This window comes from Pseudochaenichthys georgianus, chromosome 5, assembly GCF_902827115.2.
Source record: "Pseudochaenichthys georgianus chromosome 5, fPseGeo1.2, whole genome shotgun sequence".
Lineage (NCBI taxonomy): Eukaryota > Metazoa > Chordata > Actinopteri > Perciformes > Channichthyidae > Pseudochaenichthys > Pseudochaenichthys georgianus.
The window spans coordinates 16,604,424-16,624,072 of NC_047507.1; the positions used below are offsets into that span (position 1 = coordinate 16,604,424).

The 19,649-nt window shown below is 39.4% G+C and overlaps 1 protein-coding gene across 3 annotated transcripts in view; it reads left to right on the forward strand.

The window, feature by feature from the left end:
- The window catches only part of kaznb (kazrin, periplakin interacting protein b), a 114,562-nt gene that overhangs the window by 19,488 nt on the left and 75,425 nt on the right, over positions 1–19,649 (forward strand). For 2 of the 3 annotated variants that reach the window (XM_034083515.2, XM_034083518.2), the window contains exon 3: positions 8,647–8,804. In XM_034083515.2, the coding sequence (XP_033939406.1) occupies positions 8,647–8,804 (158 nt within the window). Of the gene's footprint in view, positions 1–1,340; positions 1,417–8,646; positions 8,805–19,649 lie in introns of those variants that run through there. The other variant, XM_034083516.2, reaches the window with a different exon arrangement.

Sequence of the window (19,649 nt, forward strand, 5' to 3'; positions counted from 1 at the left end):
GGCTTCAGTTTCTTTCCAACAATAGATTTGAATGAAAAGAATGCAAATGCTCACGTCTGTCTTTCCCTGCTGCTGTCACTAATGCTAAATATCTCCACCTACACTTATTACCCATTGAGACTTAGAGTAGATGAGGCAGTTTGCGTTAGAATTATTGCACATAACCTGAGACGACCTTATTGTGGATTTTTTTCTCTCATACATTGATACATTTGTTTAAGGATTACTATCATTCCTTTGCTCAAAGAACTGCTACTGTTCAATAATTGTATCAAGCTGTTGTAAAATCCTATAATTGATAATATCATGAATTCACCTTTAACCCTGGCAATCCATCTTAATTATTCAAACAGTCTCCTGACTCCTGACCTTTTTGTAAAAGCTGACAGTTAGTTGTTCTTTTTGTTTCAATTACACAAACCATTACATCTGATGCAGAGATACAGAGTAACTCCTTATATCTGTGAATGAATTACCTGCGTGAGTGGAAGAATTTCCGTGAGAGCCACAATCCTCTCGGAGTGGTTTCATTAGGTGTTGAAGAGGAGGCCTGAGGCAGATTATCAAAGGGCCATCAGAGGCTTTTATGTTCACCCGATGGCTCATCGACCCTCCTGACATTTGTTTTTTTAAAGTCTTTGAGTCAAAGGAAGAAAGGCAAACCAAGATCGCTCTGTACTGATCTCTTGTACTTCTCACTAGGTGGCACACTGATCAAAGTTATAAGAAATCAGAGGCGGGCATGTAAACCCTCGTTTTCTCTGGACTGTTAAAAACCAACATTTTAATTGCGTATAACAAACCGGTTTTGGGGAGATCAGAATGTACTCTTTTTTTTTTGTCAATGTATTGAACATGTCAGAAACAAAACATACAACAATAATAATAATATATATATATATATATATATTTTTTTTTTTTACTTATAATAATAATTTTAACAAAGTACAAAAACAATAAAAATTAATTTTTCAAATAGTCTCTGTCATGTTCAACAGGGGCAAGAAGAAGCTTAAAAAAACGTTTCTGGTCCTACCCCCTCTATCGTACATTTTTCTTGTAAATAAAACATTAGGTCATCATCATCAGCGTCAACCTGACTCAGTGAAGGCAGTGGCAGATGTTACAAAAGAGTATTTAGCCATTGTTGTCACCTCTTCACTGGCAGCTGTGTGAGCCCCAGTCTGTGAGACGTCTGAGAGAGGTACATGTTCGTTTCATGTGGTTGCAGCATGAATCAAAGCTACCAGGCGGTGGCAATGTTGCTGTGGGCAAAATGAAATCCCTCCTGCAGTTTCTGTCTCCACACTGGAGCTCCATTCTCTGATGCAGAGCGGGTTGACAGAGTGAGATGCAGCTCTCTACATCACAATGTTTCTTAAAGGGATTTACCTCAGATGACTGTTTCTTGAACAGGTAAAAGAGAAATGTCTATCAAGGTTTAAGGATAATGTGGCAGGCTGTTGAAAACTTGAGAGAAGTATTTGATCTGTTAGTCAGAAGCTGAAATCTACAGAAATGCAAACCTTTGTATAATCTAAAGCTACGGAGAAGCGTTTTTAAGGCTAAATACAAATAACCCTCACTTTGTCGTCTCAGTTTTGGCTTAGAGACTTTGAAGTTTGAACAAAAAGCCTTCATTGCAAACTGCAGTTAAAAGGATTTTAAAAAGGTAGCAGATGGCAGGGCAGTGAGGTCCAGTGAATGATGCTTTAGTTTCATTATAGGAAATGTAGTCAGTGTCCGGCCTAATGACTGCTCATTGTGGCTCAATGGGAACATAAACTCTGCAGTGAGGTTTAAAAATCCTCTATGAGATATTCAGAATAACATACGGGTGTCATTTAATGTGTCAAAAATACTTTTCGCTACCACATTCAAGAGAGGAGATTTGTATCATATCATCTTCATCATTTTGCTCTTCATCTGTTTGTGTTTATTGTCAACAAGCTACTGTCTGTAAGATTAGCAAGCTACAGATTATCCTATGGTGGTTTAAAAAGACTTTCAATAATCAAACGTTTTCCCTTGTGTTGTTTGAATTATTATTAGTATGATTTAGCATTTTTAATCTTGAAAATACATGTCTGTGTGTTTATTTGTTGACAGACGAGAAAGGAAGGTTAGTTTGAAATACATTTGGCTGACAAAATCAGTTTTGGGATGTATGAACAAAGTAAGGAAGGTTTCATTGCTCTCTTTTTATTTTGAATAAATCCTGCTGTCAACATCCTTACTTTCTTACCTTTAACATCTTTCACTTGTTCATAAACTGAATAGTAGAAATGAAAAATAAATAACCTGTTTGAGGGCAAATTAGGTAATTATTTTAAGCAGCTGTCTCATTAGCATAAACAGTCAATTTACTCTTCCATAGAAACCAGGATCAATTATTTCATAGTTGAAAAGATGTCTCTATTGAAATGCTATTGGCTGTTGAAACTTACAGTAAACATATATTTACGTGTTGACACCGGTTATTGAAAAACTATACAATAAAAATGTTTTTCAAGCATTATTTTATTTGCAGATAAGATAAGGTACTCCTTTTGTACTGGCTATTTTCCTAAACAACATCTGGATGTGGGTGTCATATTCACAGAAACATGGCTTATATCTCTTTACAACACATAGTATACATGAATAGAGGTAACTTCTGATAAGGAATCATGTATGTAAGATGTGTATAAACATTGTTGGTCCCCTTGGGATGAATCCTAATGACTGTAGAGATCTTTTAAATGTTCTTCTTGTGCCAGTATGGGATATCATTTATGGTTTAATTGGCAATATTACAACAGCTATTGGATAGATTAGGATGAAATTTGGTATGGACATTGATGTGCTGCATTCCAAATCTCAGACATCTTTTCATAATGCAGCTGCCCTTAGAAAGAATGTAAATCTACGGTCGCATGCAGTGTGCAATCAATTGAGACATACTACTTTGTCATAACATTGCACCTTGAACTTTGACCCTCTTGCTCTGCTCATAAATCTGCCGTGGAGGAGGTTGTGCGTCAGAATAGTCGCGAAAGGTTGCAGTAGGACATCCTGATATTTTTGGCATACTGCATTTGACTATATATTTACTATTTATTGGGACACACTTGATAATTTATCTGGAAACACTAATTTTGAACACACCAATCTTAAACATTACAGCTCCAAGACATGTGCATATTATCACTGATATTAGCATGTGTGACAGCCCCTAGGCCTTAGACTCAGGTCCCTGGTTAGCCACCCCCCAAATCAGGAGAGATTGCTGACATCTGATTTATTTTGACTGCTCAGCTACAAGTATGGGTGCCTGACCAGTCAGTCTCTCTCTCCTCTTGGGTTGCTTGGCTCTACTGGACCTTGGTGTGTTTGTTTTTACATACATTACTGATTATCTGACTTCATAGTTAATTTAGTTTCTTTAAATAAATGCACTTCAATTGGATGAATCATGTGTGGTCTCCTTCTTTTGTCCGTCCTTGAGCCAGGGCGTGACACATGTTACCTAACATTATGTGCACATTTCTTCCCTACAGCCTCAAAACAGCTTTTAGCTTATTGACTTAGCAGCTGTACTATTGGCAACACAAATGTAACCAAAAGCCTATTGTACTTACATCTGTATGCCGCTTGCTTACATGCACTACAACCGGCTTCAAAATATTCACAATAGGCGCGTTAGGTATTACTCCCAGGAACTGCCTGGATTGAGTTGGGATTGGAAGTGTCTGGATGAAGAACTTATCCGACCAGATACAGTTGAGCATCTCAACAAGCCGAAACATGCCTATTGCGTTGTGTTGACTGTGGAAATGAGAAATGGTTCCTTGAGAGATCCTCTCACTCGCAGGGGACCGAGGATAGACGACTGGCAGTCTGCCTCAGATGCTGCCTGTCTGATTGTTTTGGGCAGATTCTGTGATTTCTCAAATTCTCAGTCTGGGGGAACACGACGACACAAACAAACCCAGAGCCGTGTTTTTTCACGGGGGGTCAATCTCTTTAAAGCCACTGTCACAATTATGCACTCCCATGTTCACATATTCCCAGTTTTGCCAATAAAGGTAGACAAAGCTCTTCGCACACACGCGCTTCCATCTGCTTTGCATCGGAAATGAGTCGACACCAGCCATAGGGATAAGATTAAATGCATTTTGAGGAAGTGTGGAAGCGTGACATTGGAGTGAAATGTGTAGTATGCCGGACATAAAGATAGAAAAAGCTTTGTGGAACATGCTGTAACACGCTTGTAATGCACAGGATAGAGTGGTATTGCTTTGGAGAAAAGTGTCCAATTTCTCTGGGGAATTGCATAGTGAAAAGCATCAGCGGGTGTTGGGCCCTGCTGTAGATAGTGGAGTGGAACAATGAGGCAAACAGCAAAATTACAGGCCTATGTTGATGCTGTCAGACACGCAGAGAGATTCACTTATTTTTATGCAAAGCAAACGTTGCTAAGCTATAATTGATCCGTCCAAATCTCAGCATTTGAACAAACTTTGTTAACAGCGGCATGTTTTCAAAAGCCTCAAAAGAAACGTTCCTTGTGGAGTTACAGCCCTGGGGGGTATACCAGGGCAGGATTTTCGCTTGGCCGGCTAAATTCAGTGAAAACTCCGGCTTTCCGGTCCTACGAAGCTGGTTCTCTTTTTAGCAGGCTAGATCTCCATGGTAACTTATGCTTAGCGGTTAACCTGGTCGGGACCAGGGGGGTATACTACGAAGCAGGATTTTCGTTTAGCAAGATAACTTCTGGGATTTCCGGTACTACGAAGCTGGTTCACTTTTTAGCGGGCTAGATCTCCTTGGTGACTTATCCTGGAACCTAGTCTGTGCTCCGAAGCAGGATAGGTTCCAGGATAAGAGATCAACTCAGCGAAAGCACCACGCCTGCTGACCAATCAGAGCTCAGTGTGCGGAGGAAATACAGTTTAAACTGCGGTTGCAGGAAAGACGGCCGGCCAAAATCACCGACTGTGTGAACGTGAAAATGAATAGAACATCACCTCCCATCTTCAGAGCAATCTGACTATTATAACTATACTATTATGTTAAGAAAGCTTAATTAAATATCTGCCACAACATGGATCAAAGTAACATTACGTTGCCTACAGTCCGCGGCACTGTGAGTGCAGACGTCGATGTGTCCCATATCATATCACATCATATCACATCATAATGTAGCCTATCATATATTTCCTTATCTGAGTCAGCTGAGCCGTATCTGGCTGTGCAACACTCACAGTGTCACATACTGTATGCAGAAGTATTATTTTAAGCAACACATTAAGTTGACGAAACACTCGAGACAAATGTAATTAAAGTCAGATCCACTCGTGTCTTGGACGGGGCAGTGATATTATAAACCTGTTAATGTACGCATTCAAACACTTTTTCTGTTAGCAGCTGTATTCACCTTGCAGGTGCAGCTATGTGGCTTTTATCCTGGATAAAGTGTTTAAGTCATGGATGTTTAAAGTTTAACTTCTTCATTTTTGACTAGTATTAAAGTTGACTTTTCATTCAGGAAGTATGACGCTGCGCTGTCAGTACGCTTCTCCATGTTTGTGATTGGTCGAATGCTCCAGATACCACCCCTTTCATGTGAACGCGCACCTAACTAGATAGGACACGGCTGGCTTGAGCGATCCACTTGATAACCAGCGTCGTAGGACCGTTTAGCGAGAGCACGTATGTTTTGGATTAAGCCAACCGGCTAACTCAAACATATCCAGGTTAGGTTGAACCAGCTTCGTAGTACGGGCCCCTGGTCTAGGTTCACTGCAGACTTTTGTCCCTCAACAAGATTGTGTTGTGTATTTATCTGCCATCATTGTAATTGAAATGTAGCCTCACTCTCTTTCTTTTGGGATTGCCTCAGATTCTCACAGATTTCCTCACCCTTTTATCCCACTCTGGGTCTTTCGGGCCCAAAGTGTGAAGTTCTTGGAGCTTCCTGAAATTGCTTTGGCAGAAGATTTCTGGCTGCTGTGACTCTTTGGCTGTAACAGTCAGTCCCCAAAGCGTGGCAGAAGCAAAAGAGTCTTTTTAATATGTTCTCTCATCACACTTCCTGGTGGGACAGCTGACTGAGCTCATTTGAATATATTTGACTCTATTCCACTGCATCTGAATATAAACATAAGCCCTCCCTTGTTCATATTTTGAACGATTTCGCAAATTAAAAACAATCATATACAGAAACTTGAACTGATATTTTTCCCCAAGGAGGGATTGCATTTAGAGTGAGCTGATTTTTCTTTTTTTATATGAACATTATATTCTCCTTTCACAAGTACTGTGGAGTCTGACAAATCCCCAACATGCCTCATTAGAGTTCATTGTTGATGTTGTTTTGCTCCTGTGGGTGAAGATTGTAATGAGCTGCCCACAACAGGCCACCTGTGTGTGGGAGGCTGCTTCACAAAAACACAATATCCCTCTGATTTAACGTATTGTACATTTTACATAAAAGATAAAGAAGAAATCTGATGATGAAGTATTTTTTATACATCAGAAAAGGTTTAAGAAAGAATTAAAATCATGAAACATTGTGGGAAATCAATGAAAGACTCAGTGATAGACATTTTAGACAATCATACAACATACAGTATAACATTGCTGCATGTATATGTCCTGTAGAGAATGAATGCATGGAAGATTGCCATCAATCAACCAAAATGAACCTGGACTGAGTGTTAAAGGGAATAGTTATCTCTCAGTTCACATAAGGTCAGCTTCGACCGGCCATTTTGAATACTATACACTGTGTATGTGATCAGCGATGTGAAAGCATAGTTTGATGTTTCCTCGCTTACATATTCTCAGCAGAGAATCATCTCAACGCTGACGCCTCATCTGGTTTGCTCTACCAGAAGAATATTAATAAACGTGAAAATTGTAGTGTTAAATATGTGCAGATGTATTTTCATGGCTTACACGCTGTCCAACCCTTATCAGTCATGTCAGCAGCCTGGAGATTGAGTATTGGTTGTAATGTCACGAGTGAGAAGCAATCTGTTTTTGTAAAGGGTTCAACAAACTAAGCATCAAGTGGTCTCTTTGGTGCTTTATTTCTTTGGAGATGAAGCTGTTGAATTTTGATTGGGGTGTACTGTATGTTGACACATTCAGGGCAGTCAAAGTATCTTTTTTATCATAGAAACCCACTCACGATCTCCATGATGTATCACAGTGTGCGACAGAATGCATTCAGTACAAATTGAAAGTGGAGCAGAGATGAGAGGAGGTGTGTCTGTTCTCACAGCATGTCATTTCCAGCAGCTGCAACATGCCATTACCTGTGTTTGGCCATCTTTGGGAGCAGAGAGGTACACCTTGTAAATGTTGAATGCGAAATTACAATCCAATCGGCGTCCTTCCGTTGTAAACATTTTATTTACCCCCCTCGACACACCCTGCCTTGATTTGATGTATGCCGCGCTGCCTGCGGGGCCCAGTCTGCTCGTAAACATGCCTCTGTCTGCATGCTGCTGCAGTTCAAGAGAGGCGCTGAAAGGTGTTGCCATAAATCTTTGATCATTCTGTTGAAAAGCCGACCTTGAATGATGTCAGTGAGTCACATCGCCTCGGTCTCTCCGTCACTCTCGCCTCAAATTGACCTCTTAGCCTCTTAGTGTCTGTTTGTGAGAGAGAAACATAGTGATGCTTGACTTGAAGCAAGTGTATTCTTGCAAACACGCTCTCCCTGTGATGACTTATGTTGGTACTTTCGGTCTACTAAAACAACAATAATACTGAGAACACAAACCTGCCAAATATTTGCCGATTTTTGTTTCACAATAAAGAGGATTTGATGCTTTCATTTCCTGATTTATACCATCAACAACTGAAGCAATATATATAATCTACCTGCATGTAACTACTTCTCGTCACACCTAAGCAACCTTAAGCAAGCTACTTCTGCAGTAGTGATCATGCTCTCAGGAAGTTAACAATGCATAAATGGAGGCTTTTTTCAATCAATAAATCACTAATCAATTGTGAATCTAAAATATTTATTATAAACGTCTCTGTTGAGCTATTTGTTGAGTTATTATAACTGTATCAGACAGCTGCTTGTTTTTAATTGTAAAGAAAATCCAATAAATAATTGTGCATCTAAATAACTGACAGCTGCAGCATTGGCAGTGACTCTCTTATGTATGTTCGTTACTCTATTTGTTAATACGTCTCTTACAAAATGTCCCCCCCCCACGATGGCTTGTTTTAATTTTTTGTTCTTGATCACCAACAGGCTGTGACCAAAGAGACTTCTGAGCTCCTCATTGTATCGCTGTAGCCTCTGAACAAACCCAACACAATAGACCTTAGCACTGGGACTCTCTCCATACCAAAAGGATTATATGATGAATTAGTCCGAGTTACTGTGTCTTGGTAATGGATTGAGGCTAATGATGCCCAATGTCCAAAAGAGGGATTATTCTAAAGAGGAGAACAATGAAGGCTGCTGCTCCACTGAGGCCGCTGATGAAGGAAGTCCCGCTAGAGAGAGATGAAGCAAGCTTTGGAGCTCCTCGGCCCACATGGCATTAGAGGAAAAAATAGATTGTCTGCCATTAATACTGTGTTCCTGTGTCTTAGCATTTGTGGTTTTACAACTGTCCTTCTCCTCCATTGCAGCAGTGCAGTCTCTCAACAGCCTGAACGACCAGATTGCTCAGTTCATGGTGACCAGACCCTACAGCGTGGCTCATGAGGACGAGTCCTTCATGCCGGGAGAGAGGGACACCTTGAGGAAGTCCATGACTCTGATGAGACACCTGCTAATGGACGCTCAGGTACAGCCTCTGCCCTCTAATTTGAAATGTACCGACACAGTTGAAGACACAGCATGTTGATCCCTGAATTACAATGAAACGTTTGCGATAAGCACAATCACTTCAACACTGGGAATCAAATACTTATTATCTACAGCTAAATGCAAATCAATGTTTATCTTTTATATAATGCACATTTCTGGATTTTCTTTTTGATATTCTTACTCTCACTGTTAAAATAAACCTACCATTAACATTTTCTTTTTTCACCGAGGGCCACATACAAAAAAAAAAAGGTATATTGCCTCATAAATTCAGTTATACTGTAAGTTATCTTATCTTTGGGAAAACGTTGGCATCCTCATCAGTAATTTTATGAACAAGTGAACGCAGCGTTTTTCCTCAGTCAATCCTCACAATCAATGTGAGATTTGTTTCTGTCAAATAACCTGAATGTAGTTGATTGATGCACTCTTTGTCTTTAGGGTAAAAAGCAAGTGTCTTTTAGTTTTCTTTAAAAAGATATATTCAAATATATTCGTCTCTCTGCTCTGCTTCAGATGAGATGATAACTCATGTTTATAGTGTTGCTCTCATTTGTCCTTTTATTTATATCCCTTCTACATCTTGATGAATGTCAGATGATTCTTGACACAGTGATGCATTTAGGTCATCTATTAGCAACATGGCAGACGTGCATGATGGATACAGATTCCCCCCCGCCACTTTCCTGGAGATATTTTCTCCGACGTGGTGTCATTGATTAAAGGGAAGGTAATTCAGCAAAAGGCCGATGCTTTCACCTCAGTCCAGTCGTATGTAGGCTGGAGTGAAAGATTGTTAGCCCACAGTCAGTTTTGTCCTGTTAGTCAGGAACACAGCATTGGGAGGTGATGGATGAGAGGGAAACTCTGCCGCGGACAGAGTGCCGATTATCTCCCCAAGACAAAATAAAAGTTTGCCGGCAGTTTAGAGTTCAGTGAAGCACTCAGACACGTCAGCATGACAGCGTTCTCTGCCTGTTGGCCTTGTTTGTGTCAGACGGTACATCCACCACCTTTACATGTTCTTCAAGTGTTTTCCTTCAAAGGAGTGCAAGATGGAGGCTTCTGTCGGATGGGGGCCTGTTGCTCTGACAACAGGACTGACAGCTGCTATAGCAATATGTTTGTTGTTTGATATTGTGTGTGCTCCACAGAGTCTCATGGATTTGGCAGCTTTTTCCAATGTTGATCTTGAGTTGATGTTTTCTACCACATGAGTGCTGTTCACAAACATTGTGTCATACCTCCATGGTTGGAGGTAAGGATATAGTTGCCTGTTGAAGAGATAACTTATAATGGAAATTCCTTAACAGCTCAATGTAAACATATTGCTGTTGTAAACATCTTTAATATTTCTAAATGAAATATACATACAAATAAATGTATTCCGTTTCTCTGACCATAACAGATCACTTTATTTTGGTTCCAAAACCTCACCTTCATTAACCCTAGTGCTGTCACATTTTGATGTTGCAGTGTTTGCCCCTCATTTTTATCATTTTGGAAGGCCCAGAGAATGAATGTTGCCTCCTGATAAAGGCGTCAGAAATCTCTTCTGTATCTGTGACCTGCGTCTGAGAGCATGCAGAAACAGACGATTTTCTCTTTGTATTTAAAGTTTGTTTCCACTTTACTCAACACTCACACACTTAGGCCAACATTTCTGCTTCTTTTAGACCTTCCATTTAAACGCCGTGTCAAACTCTTTCAGTAATTATAACTCAACTGCCACTTAAACTTTAACTTCATTCAGTTTCTCAACAATATGTTAACTGTACATTTTCAGCACCAAACACATACAGTATAAATGTAGCCTTTTTCTTGTTGGTATAGATACAGGTTCAGAGGGTTTTGTTATCAGCTAATGTTAACCAGACATAATATGTTTTGAAGTAATTCATATTCAATCATTGTAGTTGATATTAGATTTGGATGTATTTGTGCTTGTCTTTGTACCTAATTTGCCTTCTCTGTGATTGAGCTGTCAGGCTCCCAATCATCACTCAGGCTAAAATGGACAGAATAATTGTGGCCAGATTATACATCAGATTTCTTTGTTCTCTGAGTCTCACAGGTCAGAGTAAAGTGTGATCTCATCCCACATAGAGGAGCTCAGCTCATCCAAAAGGGTTTTGCATTAATTGAAAGTGTATCTGCTGTCAGATGGAATATGAAATTAGACCAGCCCTCCTTATCTTCTATTCATTCTTTAATGTCCTGTTTCAAAGAGCCGGCTGTTCCCTGTGCAGTTCAGGCTCTGATGTCCAGCATTTAGTGCCGCTGGGTGTGACTTTACTGCTGGTCGGAGAAAACTATCACAGGCACTATAGTGACTTATGTCTTTAATTGGAAAACGTTTTCTGAAACAAAATGGTGTAGTTTGTGGAAATCAGGGTGGAAACATAATCTGAGGAATTCAGCATTCAAATTTCCACAACTACAAAAAGACAGAACATGAATTTAGAGGGGATTTGAATAGCTTCTCTTTGAATGCTGTCCCTGGATTGATTGCCTCATTTGTCATTTGCACAGATGAATTATTTATGTCCCCGTTGCTGTGCTGTGGTGACTAATCAAATGCATTTCAGAGGGTGTGGAAGCTGTGAATTGATGTAGTGGAACACTGCACTGCATTAGGTCGAAGGAGTCAGCGGGGCAACAATGGTGGCCAGATGATGGCATGACAGGGGAGACATGCTCATCATAGGTCTTTAAAACTGCACAGAAAAGTGTCCTTTTGTCATGATTTGATCTACTCTCCCAGGGTAAGAAGAAGACTCTGACTTTAAATAAATAGTTAAAACATCTAAACAAATATTGGATGAATTTATTTTTAACTGTGTGCAGATATCCACTTCAGGCAGATGATAAATAAATACAATATCTGGTAACCCCCGACTTTACATCTAGTGCCACCAGCGGTTTATCTTCCACATGGATGGCTGTGATATTTTGTAATTCAATTCAATGTTTTTTTTACTTTGGAGATTCTTTAGAGATGTTTTATAAGAACTGGATACTAGAATCCAAAATGGTGGCCATTCACTTGAATAATAATTGTTTGCTTAGTGCATATACCAGGAAATGTTTTCCACTTCCTGCTTTGCTTGGGCTACCTGCTGCACATGCATATTCCTTTTCTCTCCCTTGCAATGCTTTTCTAGGCTCTGCGAAAGTTTTACAAATATAAAACCATAATATAAACAGTAATAATTGACGTCTTGTTATCGTCATTTACTGGTAGCTTTCATTTTCATAGTTTAAGTCAAGTGAACCCACCTTGTTTATTTATATTAACATTTATAATGTATACATACACACTCAGCATTGCAATGCGCCTTACACCTGACAGCTTATCTTCTTCTTCTGTTTGCAGCCTCAAAGAGGTCTAATTCTCAGAGTCTCTGGGTACAAAAGACAGCTCAGCAACATTTGACAGGAAACAAAAGTTTCTATGAGTCAGAAATCATATCTGATTGTGGCAGAGCAGTAACCTGCCAGTTTAGCCATTTCAATTACAACGTTGGCAGGTCTGCCTTAATTCATTATTGACCACAGAGGAATTAAAGGAGCAATAAGAGTCTGAGTCCAAGGTGAAATAGATTTGGAGGCTAGATTAGTGATCCAGAGGGATTTGGGTTGTTCTGCAGTTGTTAGTGAGAAAATAGATCTGTTGGGATCTAGTGCATACTAATCTAATAATCTATTTCACACAGAGGGATGGATAAATAGTGAGAGGAAAAGAAGACAAAGGTGCACCAGGGACTGCAGTAAAACTGTAGCCCCATCCTGAAATCGATGTATGATTTCTGTTATTTTTCTATTCAGCCATTTTGAGTCTCAGTGCCTGCAGGAATAGAAGGTTATCATTTGTGAAATCCTCTTTATGTGCAGCTGTCTTTGTTCTGTAAGTATCTCTGGGTGTTTGAACAGAAAGAAACCAAAGCTTTCATCTCATGCCTCGTTTTTATTTTTTTACCCTATTGTATGGAAATCAGTCCAGCCCTAATCCTTTCCATCAATTTTAACGTTACATCCTTTGTGTTGCATTGGGAGCTGAAGTGGGCTGGACTTCAAAGAGCTGGGGGTGCTCTTATTTCAACTGCAGTTTCTTATTGTCTAGACTAGAACCAGTTCCCACATTTCCACCTTCAGAAACACCAGGTAATAACAAAAAAGATTCATGAATTTAAAATCATACTGGCCATATCGGAGCTAACTGCAGAGATTTTAAATGTGTCTGTCAAAGCTGATGATGGGGTAAACCCGAGTGATTGTGTTATGAGTGCAGATTTATATTTCCTGATATGACAAATGAGATTGTTTTTCCAAATTCTGCGAGACAGCTGGACCACCAGGACCCTATGATTATACCCTCACACAGTTATCTTTCATCCAATCAAATACATGGTATTTCTGTAAATAAAGCAGGCATCAAACCTTCACTGTGGATATTTTAAAGATGAAAATATGGCCTCACTCAGATGAAATGATGCATGCCAGATTGCGAGACTTCATCATTCTTCAGCCTCTGCACAAACCATCTGTTGATGCGGTTCAAGATGTGTAAGTCTGCCGTGTTCGGGGCATGCATGTTTCTATGGAAACCTCCAGAACTGTCACAAAGCTGATCCGGATCACTACACGCATCTCTCTGCTGAACAAAGGTGTTCACCTCAATTTCAGGGGGAGTTTGGGTGATATAAAAAAGCCTCTCTCCCTGTCAATCTCCCCTTGAGTGACAGACTGTTTGGGCTCTTTGGAGCCCTTTTGTCCAGGGTTTGTTTGTGTCTGTCTGATGTGGATAAGTGTCTAGGTTTGGCTTTGTTACGCAGGATGGTTAGGGTCGGTGCTGAGGTGTCTCCGCACCCTCCTGTGACTTTCTCTGCCAAGCACCACAGACAGCCCAGAGTTCCTTGAGAGATTTTCACAGCAGATATGTGAGCCCACAATCAAGTTGATTCTGTTTTGAGGAAATAACACCGATATATGAGTCCATTATTTAGCATTCAGCCTTAGGTGATATTCCTTGTAGTGCTGCTGCTGGAGTCGCCTCCACAGGACTGAAACGTGAATAATTCATGAGGAGAAATCAGCCTCTGTGTACGCAGCAGACATGAGTAGGGACATGAATGTGACATGGAGTGACATTGGCAAGCCTTTTGTTTTCCTTATCTCAAACATGTCACATGAGCCTGCTCTACGCCGTTGTCTTGTTTACTTTGAAATGTTTTTGCTCAGCCCCCTCATCAAAGGCAGAATTTCTGCAGAGACGAGGAGAGTGTGGAATCAAAGATGGGATACTTGTTATCAAAGCCATTGAGTTCCCTGTTGACCTTAGAAGAGATTTAAATGCTCCCTGCCTCCACAGCTGGTGGGGTGGTGCAGGAAATATAAATGACTCTCCCCTCAATCTGATAGTCTGCCAGAAGCAATCGCTCTGAGGAGTCGGCCAGGCAGGCATCTGGCCCAGAGCTGCTCCACACACACCTTCTCCTTTAAACCCATACACACTTCTTCAGTCTAACCTTCAGTTGGCCACGACACTTACCCTTTCATGAAACTCTATTAGTTTTTGGGTTTTTTCTTTGCTTTTTACTGTGAAATGCTTTTATTCATCATAAAAAGTTGTAGTGTATAGTTGTGACTACATCTTTAAATGTAGGAAACATCTAAGATATCACCACCTCTTGTATTCACAGGTCGTGTGATTGATCAGTTTTAAGTTTACAATTCTATATTTAAAGGCGTATTAAGATTTAATTATGATTTGATAACCATCTTTATCTACCTGTAGTTTTCCTTTCAATATTCTCTATACTGCAGAGAATAATAAAACATTTGATGGGAGGCACTGTACATGTTGTTTGACATGTTGTGTGTTTTTTTCAACACCAGTTGACTAAAGTTTAAAGAATATTTGATGGTTGAACAAGGTTGAGACAGAATTTGACTCAAAATGACCTTTAAGACTTTATTTTATCTTTATTTTATCACACTGGTGATTTACTTTACGTTTTGAAATAATAAAACAACATAAATCCAGCAATTTAACACATAATACGCAGAAAAAAACATGATATCACATCAATTGGTTAATGAACCCACACAGGGTTCGCAGTCTACCGCAACACAATCTTGTAATCTGGACTAATGCAATTACCCAGAGAGACTATCTGGTTGTAATCCCGCCATGTAAATCAGGCTCAGGAGGTGCGGAGTGCGATGGATCACCAGAGCTCTGCACTGGTGCGCAGGATTAGTCTCATTACACCAACTCATGGGTCCACACACAGTGATGCAGTCCGGCTGCCCTGTGAAGAGTACGCCACCGGGTGGTCGTAAGAAAACACTCTGTTCTCGTCCTCACTCATCCCCCATTGTGTGTCCTTCAAATCCCTAAAAGTGTTTCCTGTCTGCTAGAGTTTTGTTTATTGAGTATTGTTGTGTTTATTTATACTGTAGCTTTCATAATTTATCATTTTGAAACACTAATCATAGTTTAATCAGTCTAATTGTTATTATCAAAGTATTTCTTAAGCGTGTTTCTACAGCAGTTTGACATCTAAGGAATATCAGTTACGGAGGGGAAGGTGATAAAGTGATATGTACTTACTTTATTACTACTACAAAAAAGGCATGAATCCCAAACGTCATTTCCTTCAAAAAGGATTGCATGTAGCGTGCAAAAGAAAAAAGTTTCTTCTGCTCTGAATGCAATATATCCGTGAGTAAACGTGAGAGCGATTGTAGATAATTAAGTTACTCGAGGAAAACAATGAATTCAGTGCTACAACAGTCAGCCGGCAAAGCCTAGACATAATCATATCCCTGAGCTTAGAGTCCCCACAGTGACAGCTTAAAAAAGCTAAACTTGCGGTGTGGATTCCACGTTGGTCTTTCAAACTCAGTTATTTTAAGTGTGTTTTACTTAGTACTCTGGATGCATTATTATGTATATAATTCGTCATTTATCAATGTAGCATGTTGCTCTTATATTAGCACTCTTCCGCTTCATCTCATCGCTTTCTCGGAACATCAGGCTTAATGCCTACAAGGTCACAAATAGTACATTGGAAAGATTTACATGGCAAAGTGTAAATGCAGGAAATAGGATCAAAATGTCAAACACAAATGCTCATAATGGAAAAAGCTAATTTCGGTATGTTTCTATAAGCTTATTATTTAAAATGGAATCAGTGGGTGTGATTGTGCTGTGCTTGTCTGCATGTGCGCTAATGAATCATATTCTTAGTGTGCTATTCTGGTTTTTCCAGCCTTGTTAGTATTCATGATTACGGTTGCTCTCCTCGACTCCTGCTCTGAATCCTCTTACGCTCTCTTTCGGTTCTTCATGTATGAATTTGCAAGCGTATGATGCCGGCTGTTTGCAGCACTTTGCTCTGCCTGGATGCTCCGCTTATTGCAGTTTGACTGCTTCAGTGAGAACATGTTTCCAGGGATCTCAGCTGAAAGCTCATCAGCATGCATAATCATTCAGAGCTGTTGCCAGATTACTGTATCTAAACCTTTTTTAAACAATTCCTTGGAGAGCAATCGGCTCTCTCATGAATCTTTGCTATTTTGTTGTTGAGCAGATGGTATTTTAATGAACTAGGCAGAAGATATTTTAATGGGATACTTGTCCTATTGCAACCCTAACATAAACTGCCAGGCAAGTGCTTTTAAAAAAGTGGCTCTAATTGTTCTTTGGAGGCAAGGTGATACTCGACATTTCTGTCACGCTCTGTGAATGAACTTCGTAATCAGGTTTGAGGTCTAAATTCACTTTTAATGTTATAATTTAAAGATGAATGAAACTAAATTAGGATCTACATATTTTGATCTCATAGGATCCGATGTACTGTGTAGGTCATCAGAAGTGTAAGATGTTCTATTCTTGCATGTAGCCTCAAGTCATTCTTTTGAGTCTCCACATTGACATTTGTATTACAATGTTTCTTTTCATGTTCCAACAATGTATGAGGTTCCTGCAAAATGAGACTCAGCAGGTTTCCATTGTGTCTAGCTTAAACCAGTTCCCATCGTTCACAATAAAGAAAAGTGAAATGTTTGATTTGGAGCAGTTTTGAAAATGGACCTCTAGTGGGACAATTTAGGAGCTCCAAATGGCTAAAATCGCTGCTTCATTTAGTCTTCTGGCTTCCTCTACTTTTCGATCAAACTGTGTCAAACTTACAAAAACTGGAACAGTTAAGTTAATGCATGTCAGTACACTTACAAGTGAATACCCATTTTATAGCATGGATGTTTAATAAATATATTTAGGCTTTAAAAGTTGGAATTGTATCAATCTCGGATGCCCCAAACCTGATAAAGTGTTTACTGTTATATACTGTATATGAGTTAAATATATATATATATATATATATATGAGTTAAATGTTGTTCCAAGTATTGATTTATCAATTCATCCTAGCAGCTCAAGATCATATCATATCATAGGCTCTCCTAAAAATGACCTGCTAAACATCAGCATGTAATCATCGTCATTTTAAACATGTTAGCGTGCTGAGGTTTGGATCATTTAGCTGAAGGATCGCTGTTTCTCAGTACAGCCTCACAAAGCTGCAAACATTACTGAAGTCTTATTATCAACATAATGAGGAGACATTGTACTCCCACCATCCACGCCTACCACCTCCCTGCAGTCTGTGCGCTGCAAGAAGATAACACGGGCAATGACAATTATTTCTACAATATATATAGAAAAACAATTTAGTAGTTTATAATGAAGAATACGGAATAATGCAAGGTAGACATTTGAGTAGAGCAGAACATATAAGTCCTTATGGAAATAACAGGGAACAAAAACCTCAAAGATTTATGAATTTTTATAGAGTTTTACACATTTTTAATAGATGCCATTTTACAGTGTGATGTACTTTATTTACAACATTTTTAGATATATAAACATATACACAATGTATACATTTGAGCAGATTCGAGGGTGAAAATCTTTTTGTATTTATCAAATGTTATGCAATTGCAAACACCTACAGTGTGGACATGTATTTGAGTGTAATTGCACTGCACTCTGCAGCCTCTCTGTCTGATCTGTGGTTCTATCAAGGCATGGGTTTTCCCTTCAGGGATTAGCAGGATGACCATTAAGATTTCACATGATTGTGTTATGAAAGGTGATTTTAAGGTCTTGAAAAATTGCGGTCCTCTGTAAACAAACAAATACTATGTGGATAAACCAATAGTATTCTTGTCCTTCCTGCTTGACCTTATCTGACTGTGTTTGTCTCCATTGTTTTGACATCTCCTCAACAGGATCACACATACAAACAGCGAGGCAGCATACATATTTACACAAACACATGCACACACAAAGCACTCAAACAAAGTCTTATTAGATGCAAACACGCTAAACACCAAGGACAATAAACACACAGGGACATGACTGCAAGGAAAATGTTTGGGCACATACTCTGTAGCATATTTATCTCTTCAGCTTGAATGTAAAATGATACCTTGGTAATTAGTTTACCCACATGCAACACATTTAGAAACAGAAAGAAACATTTCATGGATTTCTCTTTCCATGGATATTAGTATTAATCAATCAATCAATCAATCAATCAATCAATCAATCAATCAATCAATCAATCAATCAATCAATCAATGTTTATTTATATAGCCCAATATCACAAATGTTACATTTGTCTCAGTGGTCTTCACAGTGTGTACAGAATCGCACTCTTAAAAACGGATAGGGTGTCTGCCGCCCGAACACAAACTCGAAGCTGATTCCACAAATGTGGAGCTTGATAAGAAAAGGCTCTGGCTCCCATTGTACTTTTAGAGACTCTAGGAACAACCAACAACCCTGCATTCTTGGAACGCAATGCCCTAGTAGGACAGTAGGGTATAATGAGTTATTTAAGGTAAGATTGGCGCCTGCCCATTAAGGGCTTTGTAGGCGAGAAGAAGAATTTTAAATTCTATCCTGTGTTCTATAAGGACTGGAAGCCAATGTAAGGCAGCCAGAACAGGAGTAATGTGGTCCCTTTTCCTAACTCTGGTTAGTACACGAGCTGCAGCATTTTGAATCAGCTGAAGCGACTTGACTGATTTCTTGGTACTCCCTGATAATAAAGAGTTCCAATAATCCAGCCTAGAAGTAACAAATGCATGGACTAGTTTCTCTGCATCGTTTTGAGGCAAGATATGCCTGATTTTTGCAATGTTACGTAGATGGAAGTAGGCGGTCCTTGAAATTGATTTTATGTGGGCGTTAAAGGATCAATCCTGATCAAATATAACACCAAGATTCCTTACAGTCTCACTGGAGGCCAAATGAATGCCATCCATAGTTAGTATATCTTTAGATAATTTGTTTCGTAGATTCTTCGGGCCAAGTACAATAACTTCAGTTTTGGTCGTGTTTAACATCAAAAAGTTTAAGGTCATCCACGTTTTTAAGTCCTTAAGGCAGTCTTGAATTTTATTTAGATGATTAATTTCATCAGGCTTGATTGATAAATATAGTTGAGTATCATCCGCATAACAATGAAAGTTTACAGAATGATTCCTTATAATATTGCCTAACGGAAGCATATATAATGTGAACAAAATAGGTCCGAGCACTGAGCCCTGTGGCACTCCATGGCTAACTTTGGTTTGCATGGAAGATTCATATTTGACATGCACAAACTGAGAGGGTTCAGATAGATAGGACCTAAACCAGCCTAAAGCAGTTCCATGTATGCCAACTAAGTGCTCTAGTCTTTGCAATAGGATATCATGGTCGATAGTATCAAATGCAGCACTGAGATCGAGCAAAACAAGAATAG